Raw genomic sequence first — 22,202 nt, forward strand, 5'->3', positions numbered from 1 at the left:
ATCCGATAAACCCTTTTTTTCAAGAAAAAGGATAAGACGTTCTTTGACATAACCCTGATTCATCAACTTTCTGCTAAGCCACTGGTGATTTTTTAAAAAGTCTGAGAAGCAGCTGTAGGTTCACGAATACCGAAAAGGGTGCCAAATGTATATTCAACAGCTTTTGATTTTGACATTTGATTAGGGACATTCCTTTTAGATTTTTCCTCAGAGATTTTACTTTTTCACCATATGTAGCTATAGTTGGTGTACTGATACTAAGTTTGAGGTAATGATAACTCAAAAATATCGTTTGTCATACATTCTGTTACTGAGATGACTGCTTATGTGAAATTCGAGGAACAAGTAAAAAAATGAGGCGGAGGAAGCAGTTCCTTTTTTTTCTTTAATTTCTAGTAATACATGTACTATTTGAACCAAATCAGAAAAGTTTGAATTGGTATAGCATAAAAGAACAGCCATATATCTATTAAAACGTGAAATTAAATGAACTGGCTTATTTGATATTTTTGTTTTTAACAAGTGTTTGAAGGAACAACGACTCATATGAAAAGATGTCCAAGATAAATTATTGTTTAAAATGCTTGAATTCTTAACAATGTTTACAATGTTTACTATGTACCCCCCCCCCCCCCCCCCCTTTTGTTTTTAACGAAAGCAGATGTGAAGAGCTTGTTGTTTTAAAAATAACATTGCAGTATGGAATGTCGTGCCTCAGAGTGTCTATTAAAAGTTAAAATCATCACTTGAGCCCATTTTATTCACAAAAAGACCGTACAGGTTAGGTCAAGGAAGATCTCGGATGGTTGAAGAGGTTTCATTTTATTCCCTTGCCGTGAACATCATGTTTACATACGGATAAGAAATCTGCAGTATGTTTTTCTTTATAAAGTATATTGCTAACAAGAAATACAACAATATTATTTTATATGCTATGTAAAACAATTTTCATTAATTTTTACATGCGAACCTCTTATATTTCATTAAAACATTTCATAGAAATATAGACTATCATAATGTTACATAAAATTGCTTCGCTTATGATTTCATTTTGTTTCCTTTTCATATTTCAAAGCAGATATATGATATAAAAAAAAAGAAAAATGAGCCTAAGTTTGAGGGATATTGTAGAAGATATATTATATGGTAAAATCACAGATATTGATATTTGGAACAAACTTAGACATTATTTTAGTGAACAATGGGACGGACAACCAGAATTTGTAGCTGTTCTAAATTTGTCAGGAAGACAGTTAGGTGATCAGATAAAAAATGTCACAAACACATTCAGTTACTTCGATGCTCTTGAAAATACTTTTAGCGATAATAATGATTTACTGGAGTTTTTAATTAATTTAACTGGATATTTAAATTATCACACTGAATTAGGATCGGTCAATGTCAAAGACAGTCTAAAGGAGTTTCGGAAAAATTTGAAAGAAGTACGACAGCAGTGTGTTAAAAGAGGAATTTTCCATGATAGAAACTTTGTTGGTAGAGAATCACACATTAAAAGAATGGAAGACGAAATCAAAACGGGGACTTCAAAAGTTAAGTATTAAATCATATTTAATTAAACGGTTTTAAGTTATATATTTTTACACTTATAAATATAATAATATTTTTTAACATTGCCATATAAGCGGGAGGTTTAGCAAGTAAACCAGGTTCAACCCACTATTGTCCTGTACAAAATAAAGAATCTGGCAGTTGTCATCAAATATTCCGTTTATATGTATGTTGGTCTTTGTTTTTATGGCAGTTAAGTGTTTCTGTTGTTCCCTTGTTTTCCTTTTATAGTTGATGTGTTTCCCTCTGTTTAAGTTTGTATCCCGTATTTGTTTTCCCCTTAGTCGATTTATGCTTTTTTGAACAGCGGTATACTACTCTTGCCTTTTTTAAGTATTTAACTAAAAGCAAAAATTGAAAGAATCCTCCAGTAAATAAATGTTTGAAGAGATAAGATCACAAATGTGTTTCCTACACCCCACGCTTCTTAAGATAAGCAAAGTCTATTCTTTGATATTGGAAACCATAAAAAATGATTAGGACTAAATATTTGTTTTGTATAATGCCATAAAAACAGATATTGCTGTTGAAATTCCGTCATAACACAACTTATCGTTTAATAGGAGTTACGGGTACAAAGTATGTGGTCTCTTTTGTAGACATGACAAATTCAATGTCCTTACAAGGACTCGAAAGAATAATAGATTAATAAGGAAACGATGATAAGTGATCATTCGAAGAAAAAAAAAACGACTCATAGACGAACTAAGACTTCAAAACAAAAACGACTCCAAGTCTCAAATACTGCACAGAAAACCAAAATTTACGTTTTACTATTAGAAACCACAGTTATTATATACATTTATGAAAAAATGTACACAATGGTGTCTGTAAGACAGTACCATTTTAAATCTAAAACCCTGTTTCAGCGGAAACACGGATACATGAGTTTTTTTTTACGTTTGGTGAAATCAGTGTTAAATTTTGCAAACGGTTTAAAAAATAAGGTTGGAGATGCATGCAAAGACTTATTTTACATTCTTTGTAATTAGGTCAGTGGTTAAGAAGTTGTTGCAAATAAATAATGCTCATCAAATTTGTTAGGATGGAGAATTTAGTCTTTTACAGTATGTAACTTAATAAAGGCAACATTAGTATACCGCTGTTCGAAATTCATAAATCGATTGAGAAAAAAAAAACAAATCCATGTTGCAAACTAAAACTGAGGGAAACACATCAAATATAACAGAAACACAACACTAAAAAGTAACACACACAGAAACGAACTATAATATAACAATGGCCATATTCCTGACTTGGTACAGGACATTTTAAGAAACAAATGGTTGGTTGATCCTGGTTTTGTGGCTAGCCAAACCTCCCGCTTTTATGGCAGTGTAAAATATAGCATTAAAATGACAACATTACATGACAGGACTACAATACAAATAAATGAGAGAACATATAGGACAGAGAAACCCACGCATAATAGCTATCAAAAGGTACCAGGTTTATAATTTAATACATGAGAGCTAAGAAAGAAATAATTTGCGAAACTGCGAAACACACAAGTACCTTAGGAAGAAATACAAAACTCAATTTCGTCATGTCGGTTTGGTCAGTCCACGTCTGCAATTAGAAACATAGAATATAATTTCAAACTTAAACGCGTTAGACAATTGATAAAGTACTGGCACATGCTCTCGGACTGACGCGTAGAATTATCATTAGCAAGCAAATTTATTAAATTAATGACATGGACATAATTTTTATCCTCGATTTTTGTTGAAACATGAATTATGATGAGCTATGCTAATACATATTTATGAATTATTGTGTATGTAGGAATTCTGCTCTGTGGTTTAGGAGGAATGGGAAAGACAAGTATCGCAAACACAGTCTGTTACAAACTCCGTGGTGAAGGTTGGAAAACAATTAAAATTGAACTAAGGTAATCATCATTGAAATAAGGGTATTTACCATCTATATCATTTAATGTTTTTTTTATATGTATCTTTTTTTTTTACCAACATGATCGTTAAGTAATGAAAAAAAAACCACTTTTTGTGGTTCCAACCTATCCTCATACAAGCGTTAAGAACATATGTACTTTGTTGAACATTCGTAATTAACTCTAACTTTTCAAGTTCGCTCGAGATCGTCAGTAAAATTTAGTATCCAGCGAATAATAATGTAGTTACAACACTTTGTCATTTCAACTGTTTAGATCATGCAAACATTGCATTTCTTTATTGCAGGTTCTGGGCCAGTCATCTACAGTCCACCTGCCAATTTTATTATACACATTTTGTTGTTTAGATATAAAAAAAGATGATGCAGTATAATTGCCAATGAGACAACTCTCCATAAATAACAAAATGACACATAAGTTAGCAGCTGTAGGTCACCATATGGGCTTCAACAATGAACGAAGCCCAAACCGCATAGTCAGCTATAGAGTTTATTTGAGAAACTATTGATGGTAAGACACGGTGTGAATGATGTTCCTGGTCTCTTTCCGAATTTTGTAGATTTTTTCTTGAAATTAAGGCCAGAAGATGTGTGCAGAAGTTTTAAGCTTTTCATAGAACTGTACATACATAATGCTATGAAAATAAATTATTGGACTGATCATTGGAAAGTTCTCTATCAAATGTATATTTTTGTTCGGATTCAAAATCAAGCTACCCCAATATGTTGACAGCCTTTTCTTGATGAAAGAAAAAGTCAAATTATATATATATAAAGTATTATATAAAAAAAAAATCTTTGCTTTGTTTCTTCTATATGGATTTATGAGATTTTAACATCAGTAAACTACTGTTCCCTCCTATTTACTTTAATTTGACAACTCAGTGCTCTGCTGTAAAATAAGGAGGTAGCAAAAATGTAAAATAATTTGGATATAGACCCTTTAGAAAACTTATGCTTGAACTAAACGAACCTCACCAAAAACTTGGGTTATAAAAGGTTGCGAAGCAGATAACCAAAGTTAAACAATACGCGAAGGAGTAGCAACCTTAGTTTTAATAAGTTTGAGTACTTTCTTATTGTTCATAAACTGAAATTCACATCTAATTCGAGACAGAACAAAAACATTGAATAATTGGCTGATAAACCGTGCACCAATAACGATACGGAGAGCTATTTGACTTAACAATATTACCTTCTGTAAGTACTCCATTAAAGAATCGATGGATTGAAAGTAAACAAGAAATACGTACATTTATGTTGCAAATAAATAGCATAAATTTCCAGGTTATGGTTCTGAATATTCTACAGTTATGTATTTTAATTTATGAAGTATTTATTTGTAACAAACCTTTGGTTTTAAAGAGAACAAGGAACTTATCGACATTTTCTACGCACCTCTGTCCAAAGTATTATTAAAGACGGAAGAGCACGGATATCAGGTCAAATTAAAACCACGGACAATGACGGGAATGGAACCATATCAGACCAAATCCTTATTGAAGAGATCAATCTCAAGGAATCACTTTTGGAATATATAACAGAAAAGATGCAAAGGAAACGTAAGTCAATGGAAAGTGAAGTAAGATAATAAAATTGTAGTTATGCGACTTATATATTAAATATTTGAATTAATAAGGAACTTTGATATTGAATTATAGAAGGAATCGTTGAAAAAATAGAACAAAAGGGTCAACAATAAAAAAGAAAATTCAAAAAATTTAGATAAGGTAGATAAAATTAAATACTGGAAACAGGAATCCAAGTTTTCTTTCTTTGAAACCTTTTCAAAGTTGTTATCCATTCGTTTGATGTGTAAGAGCTTTTGATTTTGCCAATTGTTTGGGGAATTTCCGTTTTGAATTTTTCTTGGAGCTCAGTATTTTTGTGATTTTACTTTTTATTATTGTATTGGTTTCAATGATAAATTGTTATTTCATACCCTTTTTTCATTTAAAAAAAATGAATTCAACATGGCATATATCATGTATCTAATGTTACTAATTTTTTAATGAGTTATAACGATTAGCTTAACTTTCAGATGTGAAAGATATAGAGTGTAAATTTACAAACAATAGGAGCAGTTTAACCATGTTAATACCAAACCATCGGCATTTTAGGTTTTTATTGTATTGATATGAAAGTGACTTAAGTGTCGTCTGTTTTTATAGTCTAGCATACATAATAAAGGAGGGACGAAAGATACCAAAGGGACAGTCAAACTCATAAATCTAAAACAAACTGACAACTCCATGGCTAAAAATGAAAAAGACAAACAGAAAAACAATAGTACACACGACACAACATAGAAAACTAAAGAATAAACAACACGAACCCCACCAAAAACTAGGGGTGATCTCAGGTGCTCCGGAAGGGTAAGCAGATCCTGCTCCACATGTGGCACCCGTCGTGTTGCTTATGTGATTACAAATCCGGTAAATAGTCTAATTCGGTAGGTCATATTCATGAAAGGGAAGGGGATTGTAGTTACGACGTAAGGAACATATCCGATATCATTTGTGAAACGGTTATTCCATAACGGTCAACCAACTCGTGATGGCGTCCGTAAAATTTACGAAGGGATGATTTCAACTTCACTATTTGGAACTCTTGGTTTAATAGCTTCCTTGTGAGCAGCAAACCTCTATCAAGAAAATCATGATAGGAAATGCAAGCACGGGAATATTGTATCAATTGGGAGATATATACCCCGTATGCAGGTGCTGCTGGAATGTTGCTACTTAGAAATGGAAAGTTCACAATTGGAAAGCTGAAATCATCTCTTTTGTCGTAAAGTTTTGTTTTCAACCGACCCTCATTGTCAATTTCTAGATGTAAGTCAAGATATGAAGCCGACTTAATTGTATCTGTAGTATCCTTTATCTCTAGTTCGATTGGATAGATGCGTTCCACATAGTCACCAAATTTTGAATTGTTTAGTGAAAGAACATCATCTATATAGCGGAAAGTAGAGTTAAAGGATATTGCTAACTTCTTGTCTTTCTTCCTAAGAAGTTCCTGCATGAAGTCATCCTCATAATAATAAAGAAACAAGTCGGCGAGTAGAGGGGCACAGTTTGTTCCCATTGGAATGCCGACAGTCTGTTGAAAAACACGTCCTCCGAACGTAACAAATATGTTGTCAATCAAGAAATCAAGCATCTTGATAATATCAGTTTCAGAGAATTTTTTGTTTGAATCAGAGTGATTCTTTACAAAGTAGGATTTATCCCTCCCTAATAAATTTGTTTCGTTATATTTTTTTTCAACACCGAATTGTTTAATTTGTTTTATTAACCTTAACATATTAATCTTTTTTAGTAATTCTTATGTTTGATAATCTTGATGACGAGATTGGTGAAGATGCTTGTGATACAAATATTTCCAAGGAACAATCAAAGATTTTGTCATTTTTTGAATGTTTGCTGGGAATGATGAGGCACAGTCAAGCATGCAAGGTGTTTTAAATCTACAATTATACAAAAGTAAAAAGACTGATTTAGCATAATCAGATGATGATACTAAACGTTCAGTCACAATACTTAATTGAGTACCAAAAAAAATATAAAGTTTTGTTGAACACCATTAAGTATGGAAAGAAACGAATATCTTTACATTCATTTGTCTCACGTTTGGTTAAATGTATAAACCTTTTCATTTTGAAATTGTGTTTTATGAAAAAGATTTCTGTAACTAGCGACAAAAATAAATAGATAAAATAAAAATCAGAGTGACTCTGGTATTGTAGTTTAACTCTACATGCTGGTTATCATTCCAAAATATTAACAACCATTTTTTTCTTTGATTTCAGTATAACTTTTTTACACTAATAAAGCTAGCAGATAAAGGAATAATTAGATTGAAATATTTTCACAAGCTTTTTTTAAAAGACAAAAACATTTAAAGTGATCTGAATGTCACAATAGATAGTATGCTTTTGTTTTTGTATGGTAATACAATTTACTAATTGAAAAATTTTTCAGACCAGACTAGTCATAACATCAAGGAATAATTTCCTGCTTACTGCAAATCGTGAATTAAGAAACGCTATGCTAACTATTGAAGTCAACAGTTTAGACATAGAAGAAGCACGAAAACTGACTTTGAAGTGTACGAAACAGAATCGTAGATGTAACGTATGTAATAACATAAAGTAAATTATTATTTGATGAAGTCACGTTGAGCCATGGCAAGAATACACCAAAATAATTCAAAAAGTTTTGCACAATTTAATTTTATTTCAAATCTATATATTGTTTATTGTTTATTGTAGTTTAAGAGTTGCCGTTGTCAATTTTGATTCGATGGTTGCAAATATCTGTTTAATTGTCTCTATGACGAGTCACAAGTAAAACTGTATAGCGACTGACAAATCACCAACGTACGACGGCAACCCTTCAACTACAGTACTGTTCTTCGTTAGTTACAATTTTATTAAACAGATTGAGCACAAAATATCATTGGAAAAAGACAAACAATATATTAAGAAACATGCAATGTACAAATGACATTGAAAAAGAACATATACGAAAATAGTAACTTAGTGTATGTTCAAACAGATCAGATTTGAGTAAAAACCAACAACATGCAAACAATTTATAGCTTGCAATGTAGAAAAATGTCCAAATAAATTTGTTTAAAAAAAGAAGTATCATATAGAATGCACAATTGTAAACATACACAGCAAAACCATAGAAATAAAGACGGAAACATTCTAAATAACGAAAATTAGCAGCACATTTAACAAAAAAAATGACATCTGATATTGTAAATGGTGCAGTGTAAGATTAAACAGGAAAAAGGGAACTTAAAAAATAGGGGCGAAAGATACCAGAGGGACAGTCATAGAAATATTATAGTTCATGGAAAATGAAAAATAAAATGACATGAAAATCAATGTTATGGTCTTTTTATAAATTTACTGTTTGCAAAAATATGAATGAGTCGAAATACTACATATTTTCTTAGCCAAGGCATAGATAAACTTAGCCGTATTTGGCACAACGTTTTGGAATTTTGGGTCTTCAATGCTCTTCAACTTTGTACTTGTATGGCTTTCTAACTTTTTTGAGCTGAGCGTCATTAATGAGTCTTATGTACACGAAACGCGCGTCTGGCGTATCAAATTATAAGCCTGGTACCTTTGACAACTATTTTTTTCATGTTTTTAGTGGTCCCTCAGCGATCTGCAAATCAATGCCATAGTAACAGCTTGTTGTGCATGCCCACTTGCTATCAGGGTTATCAGCGATGTCATAAATGACTCGACAAATGCGACAGACGTCATTACGATTTTACAAATGAAGAGAGATGTGATTTTGTCGCCTTCATTGAGAATTAACGAATGCTTAAGTCAACCATTCGAAAAACTTAAAGAGCAGAAATGTACTTTATGTCAGCTTTCACTTTTTGGTACAACTAAATTTGACCTGAACTCGGCAGCTAAAATTGTATTTGGGAAACTTGAACCCAATCTCAACAAAAGGGAAGTTATTATGAAGCAAACGGAATTAAAGTTTACCCTTTTACTTTTTAAAACTCGACATTTGCTTGAGATAGAAATGGGAGAATGCGACTGCCAAGAGACAAGTTTTGATCATGATGAAATATTTACAAGACAAAAAATATATTCGGTTCATCCTCTAGTTTACAAGTTCTTAAAGGACAAAGCAAACGACAGAGATATGATGAGTTGCATTCAAAATGCAAAATATAACTACATAGTATATTTTGATGAGTTAGTTTTAGATATTGGACAAGAATATGAAACGAATGTTTTAGTTGCAAGGGAAAAATCTGAGAAGCTTAAAACTCACATATTGACATATAAAAAATTGATGGAAGAATATGAAAGTTTTTCATACGCATCAAATCTACAGACTTTATCATCAGCTGAAGATGCAAGACGACGTAGTAATGTAGTCGAGATGATATGTAATCCAGAACATCACTTAAATTTTCTCAAAGCAATGGTATCGAAAAGTGAAGGTAAATCTTTCGTGAAACTGAGCTGGGAGATAGAATATATTACTGCAAAGGTCCGACACCATCAGTGTTGTGATAATATTGAAGAAAAATGCAAACAGATAGAGGTGTCCTTATATACAATAAAATCAGACAAACTAAGTGAAGGTGAATTGTTACAGTTACACATTTTTAAAGGACGAATTTTGTTTTTACAGGGAAAGCTAACAAACGATATGCAATTTTCAAAAAACTGTTTATATAAAGCAAAGCAAATTTTCAAATCAAAACAAATACACAGGACGCCATTTTATAAGTTATACTTAGCTGAAATTTATAACGAATTTGGCTGCTTATTTTGCAGACAGAAAAATATGATACAAGCAATAAAGATGCATTCAAAAGCTGTAAAAGTATTATTACAAAACAATATCCAAACTGACAACATTATTATATTTTATGCAAACCTTGGTCAATGCCATTTTTCCTTGAGAAACTTTGAAGAATCATTGAAGTATTATAACAGGTCAATCGATCTTGCCAAGTTTTATGGAATGGAAGGTTCGGATATTTACTTGAGAAAACTGTTGAACAGAGGAAATGCTTTCCTCAAGTTGAGAAAACTTGATGAGGCCTCAAAGGATTTGAAGGAATGTTCAGATTTAGTAAAGAAACTTTATGACAAACCATGTCGAACTGAGATACTCATTCGTCATGCGCAAGGATGTTTAATTAGAAGAAAGATTATACAAAGACATGGTCTTGTATCTGACGAAGGTAAATACATTTTAATGTAAATTATGAACATCAGGTGTAAGTCGGAACCAAGTTAATTCTAAAAATTCAATGTGCCTACACTTTGGCATCATCTTGGCACAATACTACCAGACGGTCATCATGGATACAATTTGTGATTAAATGTCATAATTTGGACTTTGTACAGGCGTCTTTGAATGTCCCTCTCAATAAATGCAGTGGAAGATAATCAAGATATAAGAATACACATGGTATAAGCATACATTTGTCGAAATTTGTATCTTTTGCTGAAAAATTGAAGCCTGTTGTTTAATTGCTTACACTCGGATGATGCTGCTGAGCTTTTGTATTGTTTTTGGTCGTTTTGTCGTTTTTATTTTTGATGATGGCTTGGGTTTTTTTCTTTGTTTTTTTTTTAGCCATCTACCATCTCTCTTTTAAAGTTGAAAAATACGCATTTGTTGCACTAAAATTGATTCTGTTTAATGTTGAGATACCAATTTTCAAAATTGAAATGTCTTTAATGTTTAACATTTCGATAAAAGAAAAGAAAATGATACCGGTACTGAATACGACAGTTTTAAACGTTGAAAACACTTTAGAACAATTTTTTTTTCAAAATGACATAAAACTAACAAGGTTAATAACACAGCACACATTTCATTGCAAAAGATGTATGTCATATTTAAACAATTTGACCTATGTTTTGTAATTGTAATAATCGCATTCACGTCCTCTATTCCTCGAATATGACATCACCAAATGAAAATTATCATTGAATGTGTACTCACACTAGTAACACGACAGGTGCTATATGTGAACTACGATTACTAACCCTTCTGAATCACTCCAGTTGTTATATTCGTGTTGCTCAGTGTTTTTTCTTTCTCTTACGTAATGATTTTGAGTCTGTTTGCCTTTACGTCGGTATTTGTTTTGCATTGGTGTTGTCAGTTTAACAATGTGTAACATCGACTTTTGAGGTTGAATATCATTTTAGTTTCATTGCTTCTCTTTGAATGCTAAGTTGAATAAGTACCTAAATGAAGAGGTCCAATTTGTGACCCGGTGTAAAGATTGTTGCCAATCTTTAATTTAAAAAAACAATATCTTTGGATTCTAGATATTAAATAATGACTTAACAACTATTTAAAGTATCAGAGGTTATTATTATCAATAATAATAAATACAGGTAAATAAAATACAATATGTTAAAACGGTTGAATGTGATTTCGTGTATGTGTTATTACCTCTTGGAATCTTTCAAGATCTGTTCAAATAAACTCATCATAAATACCAGGATAAAAAAATATATATTTACGCCAGACGCGCGTTTCGTCTACAAAAGACTCATCAGTGACGCTCGAATAAAAAAATGTTGAAAAGGTCAAATATAGTACGAAGTTGAAGAGCATAGAGGACCAAAAATTCCTAAAAGTTTTGCCAAATACAGCTATGGTTATCTATTCCTGAGGTAGATAAAACATTATTTTTTTTCAATTCAAAGTTTTGTTAACAGTTAATTTGTAAATATGAACATATCAATGATAACTCAAGTCAACAAAGAAGTGCTGACAAATTCGTTTTGCTCTAAGCAAAATCCGGGTTTTATAGGTCTTAGCACGCCTTATCCTTGCGTGTAAGAATATAGTTCGTTACTGGTCAAGGTTTATCATGTAAAAAACTGTCAATACGTACGTAAATATGAATTATAAAGAAAGCAAGCATGATTTTGTACGTCTCGACACCGATTCAACAATATAAAGCATGTAAATACAAGTAACTAAAGAAATGTAAGACATGTTGGCGGAATTTCGTAACGTTAAATCGGCAACTGTCAAATTTGCCGGGAACGACGTAACGTTTACAAAAAGGTACTAACGATCACAACACCAAGCATTACATGAAAACGACGAATAAAAGATTTCAACTTTATATATAACTTATAAAGGACACCAGTGTTGATAAGAATAACACCATTCCAGGGTCTGTCGTTTTTCACATAATTGATATAAACAAGTTCCGGGTCGAATCCGATACCGATTCCGATAGTCTATGTCACATGTAGTTGCAAGTTGTAGTAAATGCAGAACCAGATTGGTTAGTAAGTAATTAAGTAAGTAAATTTGATTTAAAGTCGGCATATATGTACACAATAAAAGGGAAAAAGCATGAGCTCTGATGAAGTCTTTAAACGAATACAATATAAAAATAAATCAGTTTAATGCAAATACTAATGAATAAGAATAAAAAGAAGGCAAATATTAGGAAAGTTGATAAATTTTAATTTCTGAATATCCAAGGTCAATTCTCATGTAGCAAACAACTCTATGTGTATTGAATTGAAGAACCAGCAATCACTAAAATATCACAAAACCAACAAACTAAAAAGTATTTATTAGAATAAATTAATTAAGAATTTGTATTTAATAGCAGCTGCTACTATGTACAATAATTCATAAAACAACAAAAGCATATAAAAAGGCAAGAAATTCATAGAAATTTAAGAAACGATTATTTCAAACATAAAGCTTAAAAAAACGAGAACACAATGCACCTTGTAATCATAATGACTTTATTAGAGGACAATACGAATACTACAAATCCAGGCTAAAATGCAGTGTAGGTACTTTTCATATAGTGTCCTATAGGAGTTACTCTTTTTATTATTTTAACAAGAATAACTACCACTCGAGTCTACTTGAAAAAGCAGGAACCAGTAGAAGATTTATCTTTAATGCTATATACTCTTCTGGTTCTATTTCCACCATTTCATGCTTTATTCAAAGTTGTCATTACTTTTAAAATTCGAAGTCAAAACAAAATACTTAACATATCTACTGATCTTCCTAACCTGAGTATGGTAGTATGAACATATGCTGTAGTATTGTAACAACAACCCCCTCTGCATGTAAATCATCATTTTATAGCAATATCTCATACTAACTACTAGTAATGTTTACAATCATGTATAATTAACCACATTACTCATCCATTTTCTTGATTTTTATATAGGACTATTATTATAGGAGTTATTCTGCCAAACATACTACAACGACACATTTTGACACACAATTCTAATTTCTTTCTGACACATCGCGGGTTGTCTAGATATTTTTAAAGTATGAGAGTTTGATTGAATTCCGTCTTTTTAAGTCTTTTTACTCAATATTGTGGCAACCCGTTTTACTATCTTCGAATTTCAAGATATCTCATATCTCATATAATATATAAGATATCCTATATATTATATGCAATATCTTTTAAGATATATCATATAGTTTATCAGATATCTTCTATAGTTTATAAGATGACTTATAAATATTTTTTTATGAAAGATATTATTTATTCTTTATAAGATATCTCTTATAGTGTATTAGATATCTTATATAATTTGTAATTTATAGGATATGTTATAAAGAACATTATATGAGATATCTTATAAGAAAATTATATGAGATATCTTATAAAATATATAAGATATATCATAAACAATATAAGATATCTCATCAACTATACAAGATATTTTATAAACTATTGAAGGTTTTATTATAAACTATATGAGAGATGTCAAGATGTTGGAATAAATAGCAAAACAATTTCCCATACATTATTGTTGAGAAATATAATTAAGATAAAGAAAAACAAAATTCATACGCCGATTGGACTCAAAGCAAGTTTTATTAATATATTAATATTGTAGTTGTTAGTATGTTTGTTAGTATTCATAATTAAAGTTCTAAGAAAAGTTTCGCCAATATTTCTGCTCCCATTGGACACTGAGTGTCAAATTGATAGATATCGACTAGTAGCTGTATACACTTTATCAGTTTAGAATAAACAAATATTTTCTATTAAAAGAGATTTGGAAGAAGACGTAATGTCAATTGAATACAATGATTATGAAATATAGATCAACTTAACGTATTATCTCTACATTTTAAGGTAAATCTAAGGACGAGGAAGACATGCTTGAAATGGTGCGTGAAGGAATACAAATATATGAGAAATTAAAACGTATTCTCTCACCAGATCTTTTGGCCGGTAACTCGGAATGGTTTCCAGAAATACAAAGAACCCATTTGTATCTTCTTAAACAAGGAAAAGCAAATGAAGATTTGAAGACAGATGCTACACAGTTTTATTCGGTAAAGGCAATACAAAAATTAAGAATCGTAATAAATGTTTGTCATTGACAAAATGTTTGTTGAATGAGGTAACCAACTATGCACCTCTCTTTGTCGAAGTATTCGTATGAGTCGGAATCTAGATTATTTTATTTTACATAAATGTATATTGATGATGGCGTTCCCATTAACTATCCTTTTTTTTTTTATTGAGAATTATTAGTATATCCTCCGGAACTAGAGACGAAAGATACAACATAAACAGTGTCCGCCGCTTCATTGTTAGATATATACCTCGACTTTGACTATAGCGGTCCTTTCAGTATCAGAGTCTAGAACAAGCGAGACGATTTAAATTTTGAAATAATAAGTTTTGCCCCAATATTGAAAAAGGCGGCGTATGAAGTAAATATTCTCCACTTATATGATGATCCAAGTATTTCTAGGTTTTCCTCAGATTTTGTAAAACTGCAACGGTATCTGAGCAAAACATTGTAGATTGTAAATAAGAGTTTTGTCAAGGACTACTTGTACATTGTTTTTAGAAGTTTATCGGAAAGTCCCAAGACCTAATAGATAAAAGTTAATTGTCTGCATCACAAATAAATCAGAATTGTCTTGAGTGCGGGTGTTGTATATCAATTAAATCACTTTATATATTTCTCTGTTTTTGTAACTTTATGTCCTATTTGGTCGTTTGACTCTAGACGTGGCTCAGTATTTCTGAATTCAGCTTTTGGTTGTTAGGCTTTGAACGTGCATGATGGAATTGGGACAAAAGGCACGATTCGGACGCATAAGATATTTAGAGTGTTGTTTTTATTGAATAATCTTGTATTTGTATGTTATCTAAGCTGTACCACACCAAGAAAGTGTATATGTCATTATGTTTTTCGATTTTATATGTACTATCAACTACAAAAACTGTTTTGTTGGCGTCTTTTATGTCTGACAATTTTGCACGTTTTTTTAAAGAATTTTTAAGTTTAGTTGTGTTATATGTCTGTGATGTATGTTATACCTGAACTATAAATATGTGTCATACAAATGATAGGTAAAGATGGCTACAAACAGGCTGAACCTGTTCCAAGTCAAGAGTATGTCAATTCTTTTCCATTCAATCCGTCGGTTTTTATTGTTGAGCGTTAGATTTTGTCCCTTTTAATGGACTTCCGACTTAATTTTCCTTGAAATTTTCTGCTTTCGTTAATACTTTTTACAAAACTTGAACACGATTTATTTTTTACACTTTAATTGAGATAATAATTCCAGCTGAAAAATATTAGCATGCAAATAAATCTGTTGTATTTATATTATTGAAGATAGTGTCGTATTTTTGTTTGAAGACATTAATAACAGACAAATCGGATTAATAAAAAAAATAGTTTGCCAATATTGGTTAAAAAGCATCTTGTTGTCTTCTATAGAAAACATTTTCCTTCCATTTCAAATTTATTGAATGAAATGAGAATGGTTGAGAATTGATACCCACAACCATAGACAGCATTTGTAATCAAACTGCTTAATTGATAAGTACTTTATTGTTTGTTTATTTCCAGGCGTATCACACTATTGAATCAAAAAAGGACATAGATTTTAAACCTCCAATATCGGAATCTAAATCTTTAAAAAATAAGGAACAAGGAAAAATCCAGTTAAAAGAAGATATAGATATCAGCCTTTTGGAAGAGGGTGATGAGGAAAAGGAACATTCACCAAGGTTCGAACCTTCAACATCGTCCAGTTCAGAATCCTCTGGAGAAGAAGAAATCTCAGTTCATGGAATAAATCATTCTGACAATAAAATTTCTGATGAAAATGCAGTTCATAGTCGAGATAGTTATAGGCTTCCCACGACAACCTGTAATGATATTGCAGGAGCACGTTTCAGAGGATCTAGCACAAGTTCTGGATATCAAAGTATAACTGCGTCTTCATCAAATACAGATAGCGTTAGCTCATTATTAAGAACTGAGTCTTTACCAAGACAATACAGTTGGTCTGATGACGATGTATTTACAAAAAGACAGACATCTTTCGAATGTGCATTAGAGAGAATGAGAGACCTGCATTGTACAAGCACAAGTACTCCATTAAAGTCACCCTATTCTAGCTCATCAACAAAATTAGAAACTGAACCATTACATTTTGAAGTACCAAAAGGCAAACGCCAGCTCAGTGAAGGTAAGCGTTTGAGGGTTGGAATGGATTGCAAGATATTTCTTTACGATCTACTAAAACGGATGGTATTCTTCAAAATTATATGCTATGTTAAAATACATCGTTTCCATTGATTTCATAAATTAGGGTTATTATTTGTCAAGGTTCTCCTTGATTAAAACTTTACACATAAACAATACTTTATATTTAGTGCATAAAACACGTGTAACATCTGATGCGTATTATTTTATTGGTACATTATACTCATCAGTTACGTTGCTATTCAAAACAGTTTGGTTATTGTTGCAAACACCGCACTTTTGAACCTGTCAGGAGCCTCTAGCCGTTATTAGTCTTTTTTTTTCAAATTTGGTTCGTTTATATACTAGTTCAATTTTGAGTTTAGTGTGTCTACTATTTTTGCTGAACTAGTCCATAATTTTGTCCAAAGGGCAGCTTAAGTCTGCTTCGAGATGCGGAATTTTCTCGCTGAGATGAAGACCCATTGGTGGCCTTGAGCTGTATTATGTTCTATGATCGGGTTGTTGACACTTTGATTACTACTTACACCACTGGGTCGATGCCACTGCTGGTGAACGTTTCGTCCCCGATGGTATCACCTGCCCAATGTTCAGCACTTCGATGTTGACATGAATATCATTTATATGGTCTTTTTAATAAATTTCCTGTTGACAAACATTTTTCCAAAAACCAAAGATTTTTTTATTCGAGGAATAGATTAACTTACCCATATTTGGCACAACTTTTTGGAATTTTGGTCCCCAATGCTCTTCAACTTTGTACTTGTTTAGCTTTATAAATTTTTTTTATCCGAGCGTCACTGATGAATCTTATGTATACGAAACACGCGTCTGACGTATTACCTTATAATCCAGGTACCTTTGATAACTGTTTGACACATTCCCCGTTTCCGTTCTCATTCTTATGTATTTAGTTTCAGATCGCATATGTTACTTTTATAAATACAAACACATTCTAAAGAATCAATTATCGAAGTGCGTATAAATCTTTCACTTCTACTTTAACTACTACTATTCTTACCATATTTACTTGTACTGCTACTATAACTACTACTAATGATAATAATATGTAAAACATTCAATGTCTTTTACTTTGCCATGTGTTAATGTTTTTTGCAGATGACGACTCAAACTCAGCAAATGAAGATTTTCCAAATACGTCGAAAACTACAGAATATAAACGCCAATCACCAGAAGAAAACTTGCACCAAAATGAGAGAAGTACGAAAAAATACCATAAAGGGAAGCTAGGTAAGCGAAGTAATTTTGCAAAAAGCTAATAAAAGCCTTTAAAATAAATCCAAATATGAATTTTTGTTATAATGTCATTTGTATCAGATTTTTGTGAAGAAGTAGTCGCTGGCATTAGTAGACAACAATTGAAATATTACTCAAGTATTCAATACAGCTTGTGTGATTTTGATTCATTCTTGACAGTTTAGGGACAGGTCTACTCACTTAATCGACCAACCGAAAAATATGTACTTGTCTATTTAAAAGCGACATGTTTTCTCCTCCTTAGATCTTCTGATACCAGCATAAACTAATCTGTAAATACATTAATTATGTCCTATACCCAACATTTTGACTTGTGAATTTACCTAATAAGTGCATGATAAGCAAAAGACGCCTATCCCATCAACGTTTCAGATTTTACTCTATAAAGATTCTAGAGGGATATTCAAACTCATAGATTGAAAATAAACTGACAACGCAATATCTAAAAAAGAAAAAGAAGATAAATAATAGTGCATAAGACACAACATAGAAAATTAAAGACTAAGCAATACGAACCCCATCAAAAACTTGGGTTGATCGCAGGTGCTCCGGAAAGTATGCTCCATATCAGACACCCCTACTGTTGCTCATGTTATTACACACCCGATAAATAGTCTTATTCGGTTAGTCATATTCGTGAAAAGGGAACGGGATTGAAGTTACGATATAAGGAACACATTCGATATTATCTGTGAAACGGATATTCTATAACGGTCAACCAACTTGTGATTTCACCTCAATCATTTATAACTCTTGGTTTAATAGCTTTTTTGAGGGCAGCAACTCTCTATGAAAAAACATCATGATGGGAAAAACAAGCCCGGAAATATCGTATCAATTGGGAGATATATACTCCGTATGCAGTCGCTGCTTGTACGTTGCTACATAGAAAAGGAAAGTTCAATATTGGGAAGCTGAAATCATCTTTTTGTGTTGCAAAGTTTTGTTTTCAACCGGCCCTCATTGTCAATTTCTAGGTGTAAGTTTAGATATGAGACAGACGTAATTGAATCTGTTGTATCCGGTATCTCTATTTCGATGGGATATATGCTTTCGACATAGTCGCCTATTTTTTAATTATTTAGTGACATAGCATCATCTAGATAGCGGAAAGTAAGGTGAAGAGATATTTCTAACTTTTTTTTCTGTCTTTCTAAGAAGTTCCTGTATGAAGTCAGCCTCATAAGAATAAAAGAACAAGTCGATAAGAAGAGCGGCACAATTGGTTCCCATGGGAATGCCGATAGTTTGTTGAAAAACACGTCCTCTAACATAACTAATATGTTGTCAATTAAGAAATCAAGCATCTTGATAATGTCTGGGTTTTTTTTAACCTTGTTTTGTATTATTTTATTGGATCTATGAAGTACAGTTCCCTACTGTTACCTTTAACTAAGTATTATATATGAACTAATATTAAAGATAAAGCTATCTTAAATATATAGTTTTTTACTTGATACATATGTTCCTCATGTTCTCTTTCTTCAATAATTGTAGATGAAATAGTTCATGATTTAGAGGAATTGATACCATCTGTTAAACCAAGAATGAGGACACTTGTAAGAGATCTTGACACTGGGGAAGGCAAGTATATACATTTATGTAGTTGTCATATCTGAAAAAACACTTGTTTTCTATATACGAGCAAAGTCATAACATAAGCTTTGCAGATAATACTAGCATAGTTGACAAGGCAGATATCGTTTGGTATGCATAAGTTTCAAGTTGAGCTTTCTGCTATCCTTTATGGACCATATGATTGCGTTATACTGTTCTACATATACACTTCAGTTCTAGAAATCGTCATAATCAAATCAAAATATATCCTTTTAATTCAGAAACGTAGATGATTCACCACACAAGAAGCCGATAATAGACAAACTGATGACTTGGCGTTTGTCAAAGATTGAAGTTTTATTTCGCTTAAAAAAATCATGTTTTATAAAAAGTTTACACTGCATGTCAACCAGAATTTCTTTTGTTCCTCTAGTATCTTTTAAAAAAAAAAGAGGGCAAAAGATACCAGAGGGACAGTAAAACTCATAAATCGAAATAAACTGACAACGCCATGGCTAAAAAAATAAAAAAGACAAACAGACAAATATTGTACAAAAGTCACATCATAGAAAACTAAAGAGTAAGTAACACGAAATTTTTACTTTCAGAATTTCCTTATTATTGTCCAAAGAATTTTTTTTTCAGATTCTTTTTTTCATTAAACATATAAAGATGTATTTTAAGACATGCCTGGTTTTATTAGTTCCCGCAGAAAATTTGAAATTAATTTTACTGTGACAATACGCACGTTATTGCGTCAATATCGTGTAATCAACCAGTCCACACTAATAAACAGCTTTTCTATAAAATCATAACAGTTAAGCTATATTGAATTTATATCCATACACTAAACAGGTAAATACTTTTCCGAAAAAAAAACTACAAATTGTTTTATAATATTTTACAATAGTCTAAACTAAGGACAACAGCTTGACAAAACGTCAAAAATATGAGTGTCAGACTTAAAGACTATACACATTATAACTTTAGCAGGGGTGTTTGTGTTCTTCAAAACAGGGTTATGTCCGTGCAAATTCGAATGAATGATATGCTTTATATGTCAATTATTACAATATTACTGAATATACGTTCCTGTAACGACTAACGCTTTTTTTTGGCAAAAAAATAGTGTTCATTATGGTCAGATTTTGGAAAATGTTAAGTTATCAAATTTTAAAAGCTTTAAAATAAAGGATTTTATGAAATTTCGTTTTTGTAAATTATGCTCTCAAAAGTACACATATAGATCATGTAAAAATCGAATTTTTGCAGCAGTCACACCACATATACAAATGCAACGGCTTTTGGCAAATGTCTTGCAAGATGTCCAATGTCAGATTTTGCCGCTTTTAACAAATAAACTGTCATTTTCGACAATATCGTGCGAAACGTCTGTTTGTTTAGGTTAGATATATGATTAAATCTTTTTAGGCAAATTTTTCTTTGAAAAGTAGTATTTTTCGTTACATATTATTTTATTAGTTCTTCCATAGTAATAGTAATATGTTTAAATTTTCTAGCTGAGCTTGTAGATGACAAGAAAGGCAGGCCTTTCCTCAAGTATAAGGATTAATTATAGGTAGGTTAAGTATACCTATACAACATTATCGAAATATAAAAATTTAATAGCAAAAAAATTAAGTTTACTCATATCATTATCAGCAACGAAATAAAAATAGTATTCACTATTGCATATTGCATTCCCCTTAAATAAAAAAAAAGAGCCCTATCTACCTACATGATGTTTCGTATACTGTGAGATTGTTCAGAATAAAAGGCCACATTCGGGTCCTAGAATTTCGAGAATCAACTTTTGACAAACACCGCTGCTGGTTTAAATTAAGGAATGTATCTCCCTCATGCAAAGCTCTGATTCCTTTCACGGATTTGGCTATACTTTTTGGACCTTTTGGATTATAGCTCTTCATCTTTTATATAAGCTTTGGATTTCAAATATTTTGGCCACGAGCATCACTGAAGAGACATGTAATGTCGAAATGCGCATCTGGTGCAAGAAAATTGATACCGTTAATTTTATTAATATACCTGTTATAGCTCTAAATTCCTTTTTTTACGTTAAGATCTATAATCGAATATCTAGAGGATCCGGTACTATATCTTTACTCTTAAAAAGGTTTTGAAGAGTATGTATTCAGTATCAAACTGAGAGATTTTCACGATAAAAAAAGTTGAGAATCTTAGTCAGGGAAATCCTGCTCTGTAAAGAAAATCATTGATATAAATTTAAATATTGTACTTTCTTGATTGACAACATATTTGTTGAGTTATAATGATAAATATTCCGATGATTAAAAGACCGACGAAAGATAACTGTTGAAATCACACACAGAAGAGAACGTTAACATAACGCGGCATTATTGTATATCTAGCGTCGTTTACTTATGACGTTATCTTGTTCTTTAGTAATCAATACAAATTCATAGTTTAAACTTCTTTCCTATTACCTATGTAGTTTTAGTATGATAATGATAATGATAAAAAAACACAACAAAACAAAGAAAGACTGAGCAGCACGAATCCAACCAAAAACCGGGTGTAATCTCAGTTGCTTCGAAAGGGTAAGCAGAATCTGTTGCACATGTGACAACGTCATGTTGCTGTCATAAGTACAAATTCGGTGATAAGTCTGATATCAACATTAGAAAAGCCTTTACCAAGTCAGGAATATGACAGTTGTATCCATTCGTTTGGTGTGTTAGAGCTTTTGATTTTTCTATTTATTAAGGGACTTTCCGTTTTGAATTTTTTCAAAGTTCGATAGTTTTGGCAATTTTAATTACTTCATTACTGCGATTTCACTTATATTCTTCAGATTCTG

General features: G+C 31.7%; 1 protein-coding gene across 2 annotated transcripts; it reads left to right on the plus strand.

Annotated features, from left to right (window-relative positions):
- Window positions 1–1,095: 1,095 nt before the first annotated feature.
- LOC143048091 (uncharacterized) lies at window positions 1,096–20,942 on the plus strand. 2 transcript variants are annotated; one of them, XM_076221542.1, is made up of 11 exons: window positions 1,096–1,549; window positions 3,353–3,460; window positions 4,846–5,042; window positions 6,802–6,938; window positions 7,464–7,616; window positions 8,652–10,221; window positions 14,146–14,348; window positions 15,887–16,511; window positions 17,648–17,779; window positions 19,304–19,390; window positions 20,884–20,942. In XM_076221542.1, the coding sequence occupies exons 1-11, from the start codon at window positions 1,104–1,106 to the stop codon at window positions 20,934–20,936; spliced, it is 3,711 nt and encodes a 1,236-aa protein (XP_076077657.1). In that variant the 5' UTR covers window positions 1,096–1,103; the 3' UTR covers window positions 20,937–20,942. The 2 variants fall into 2 exon arrangements, with proteins under 2 accessions (XP_076077657.1, XP_076077658.1); XM_076221543.1 differs by lacking the exon at window positions 1,096–1,549 and having other exon boundaries at window positions 1,633–3,460.
- Window positions 20,943–22,202: the final 1,260 nt, after the last annotated feature.

The sequence above is a fragment of the Mytilus galloprovincialis genome, chromosome 10 (genome assembly GCF_965363235.1).
Source record: "Mytilus galloprovincialis chromosome 10, xbMytGall1.hap1.1, whole genome shotgun sequence".
Classification (NCBI taxonomy): Eukaryota; Metazoa; Mollusca; class Bivalvia; order Mytilida; family Mytilidae; genus Mytilus; species Mytilus galloprovincialis.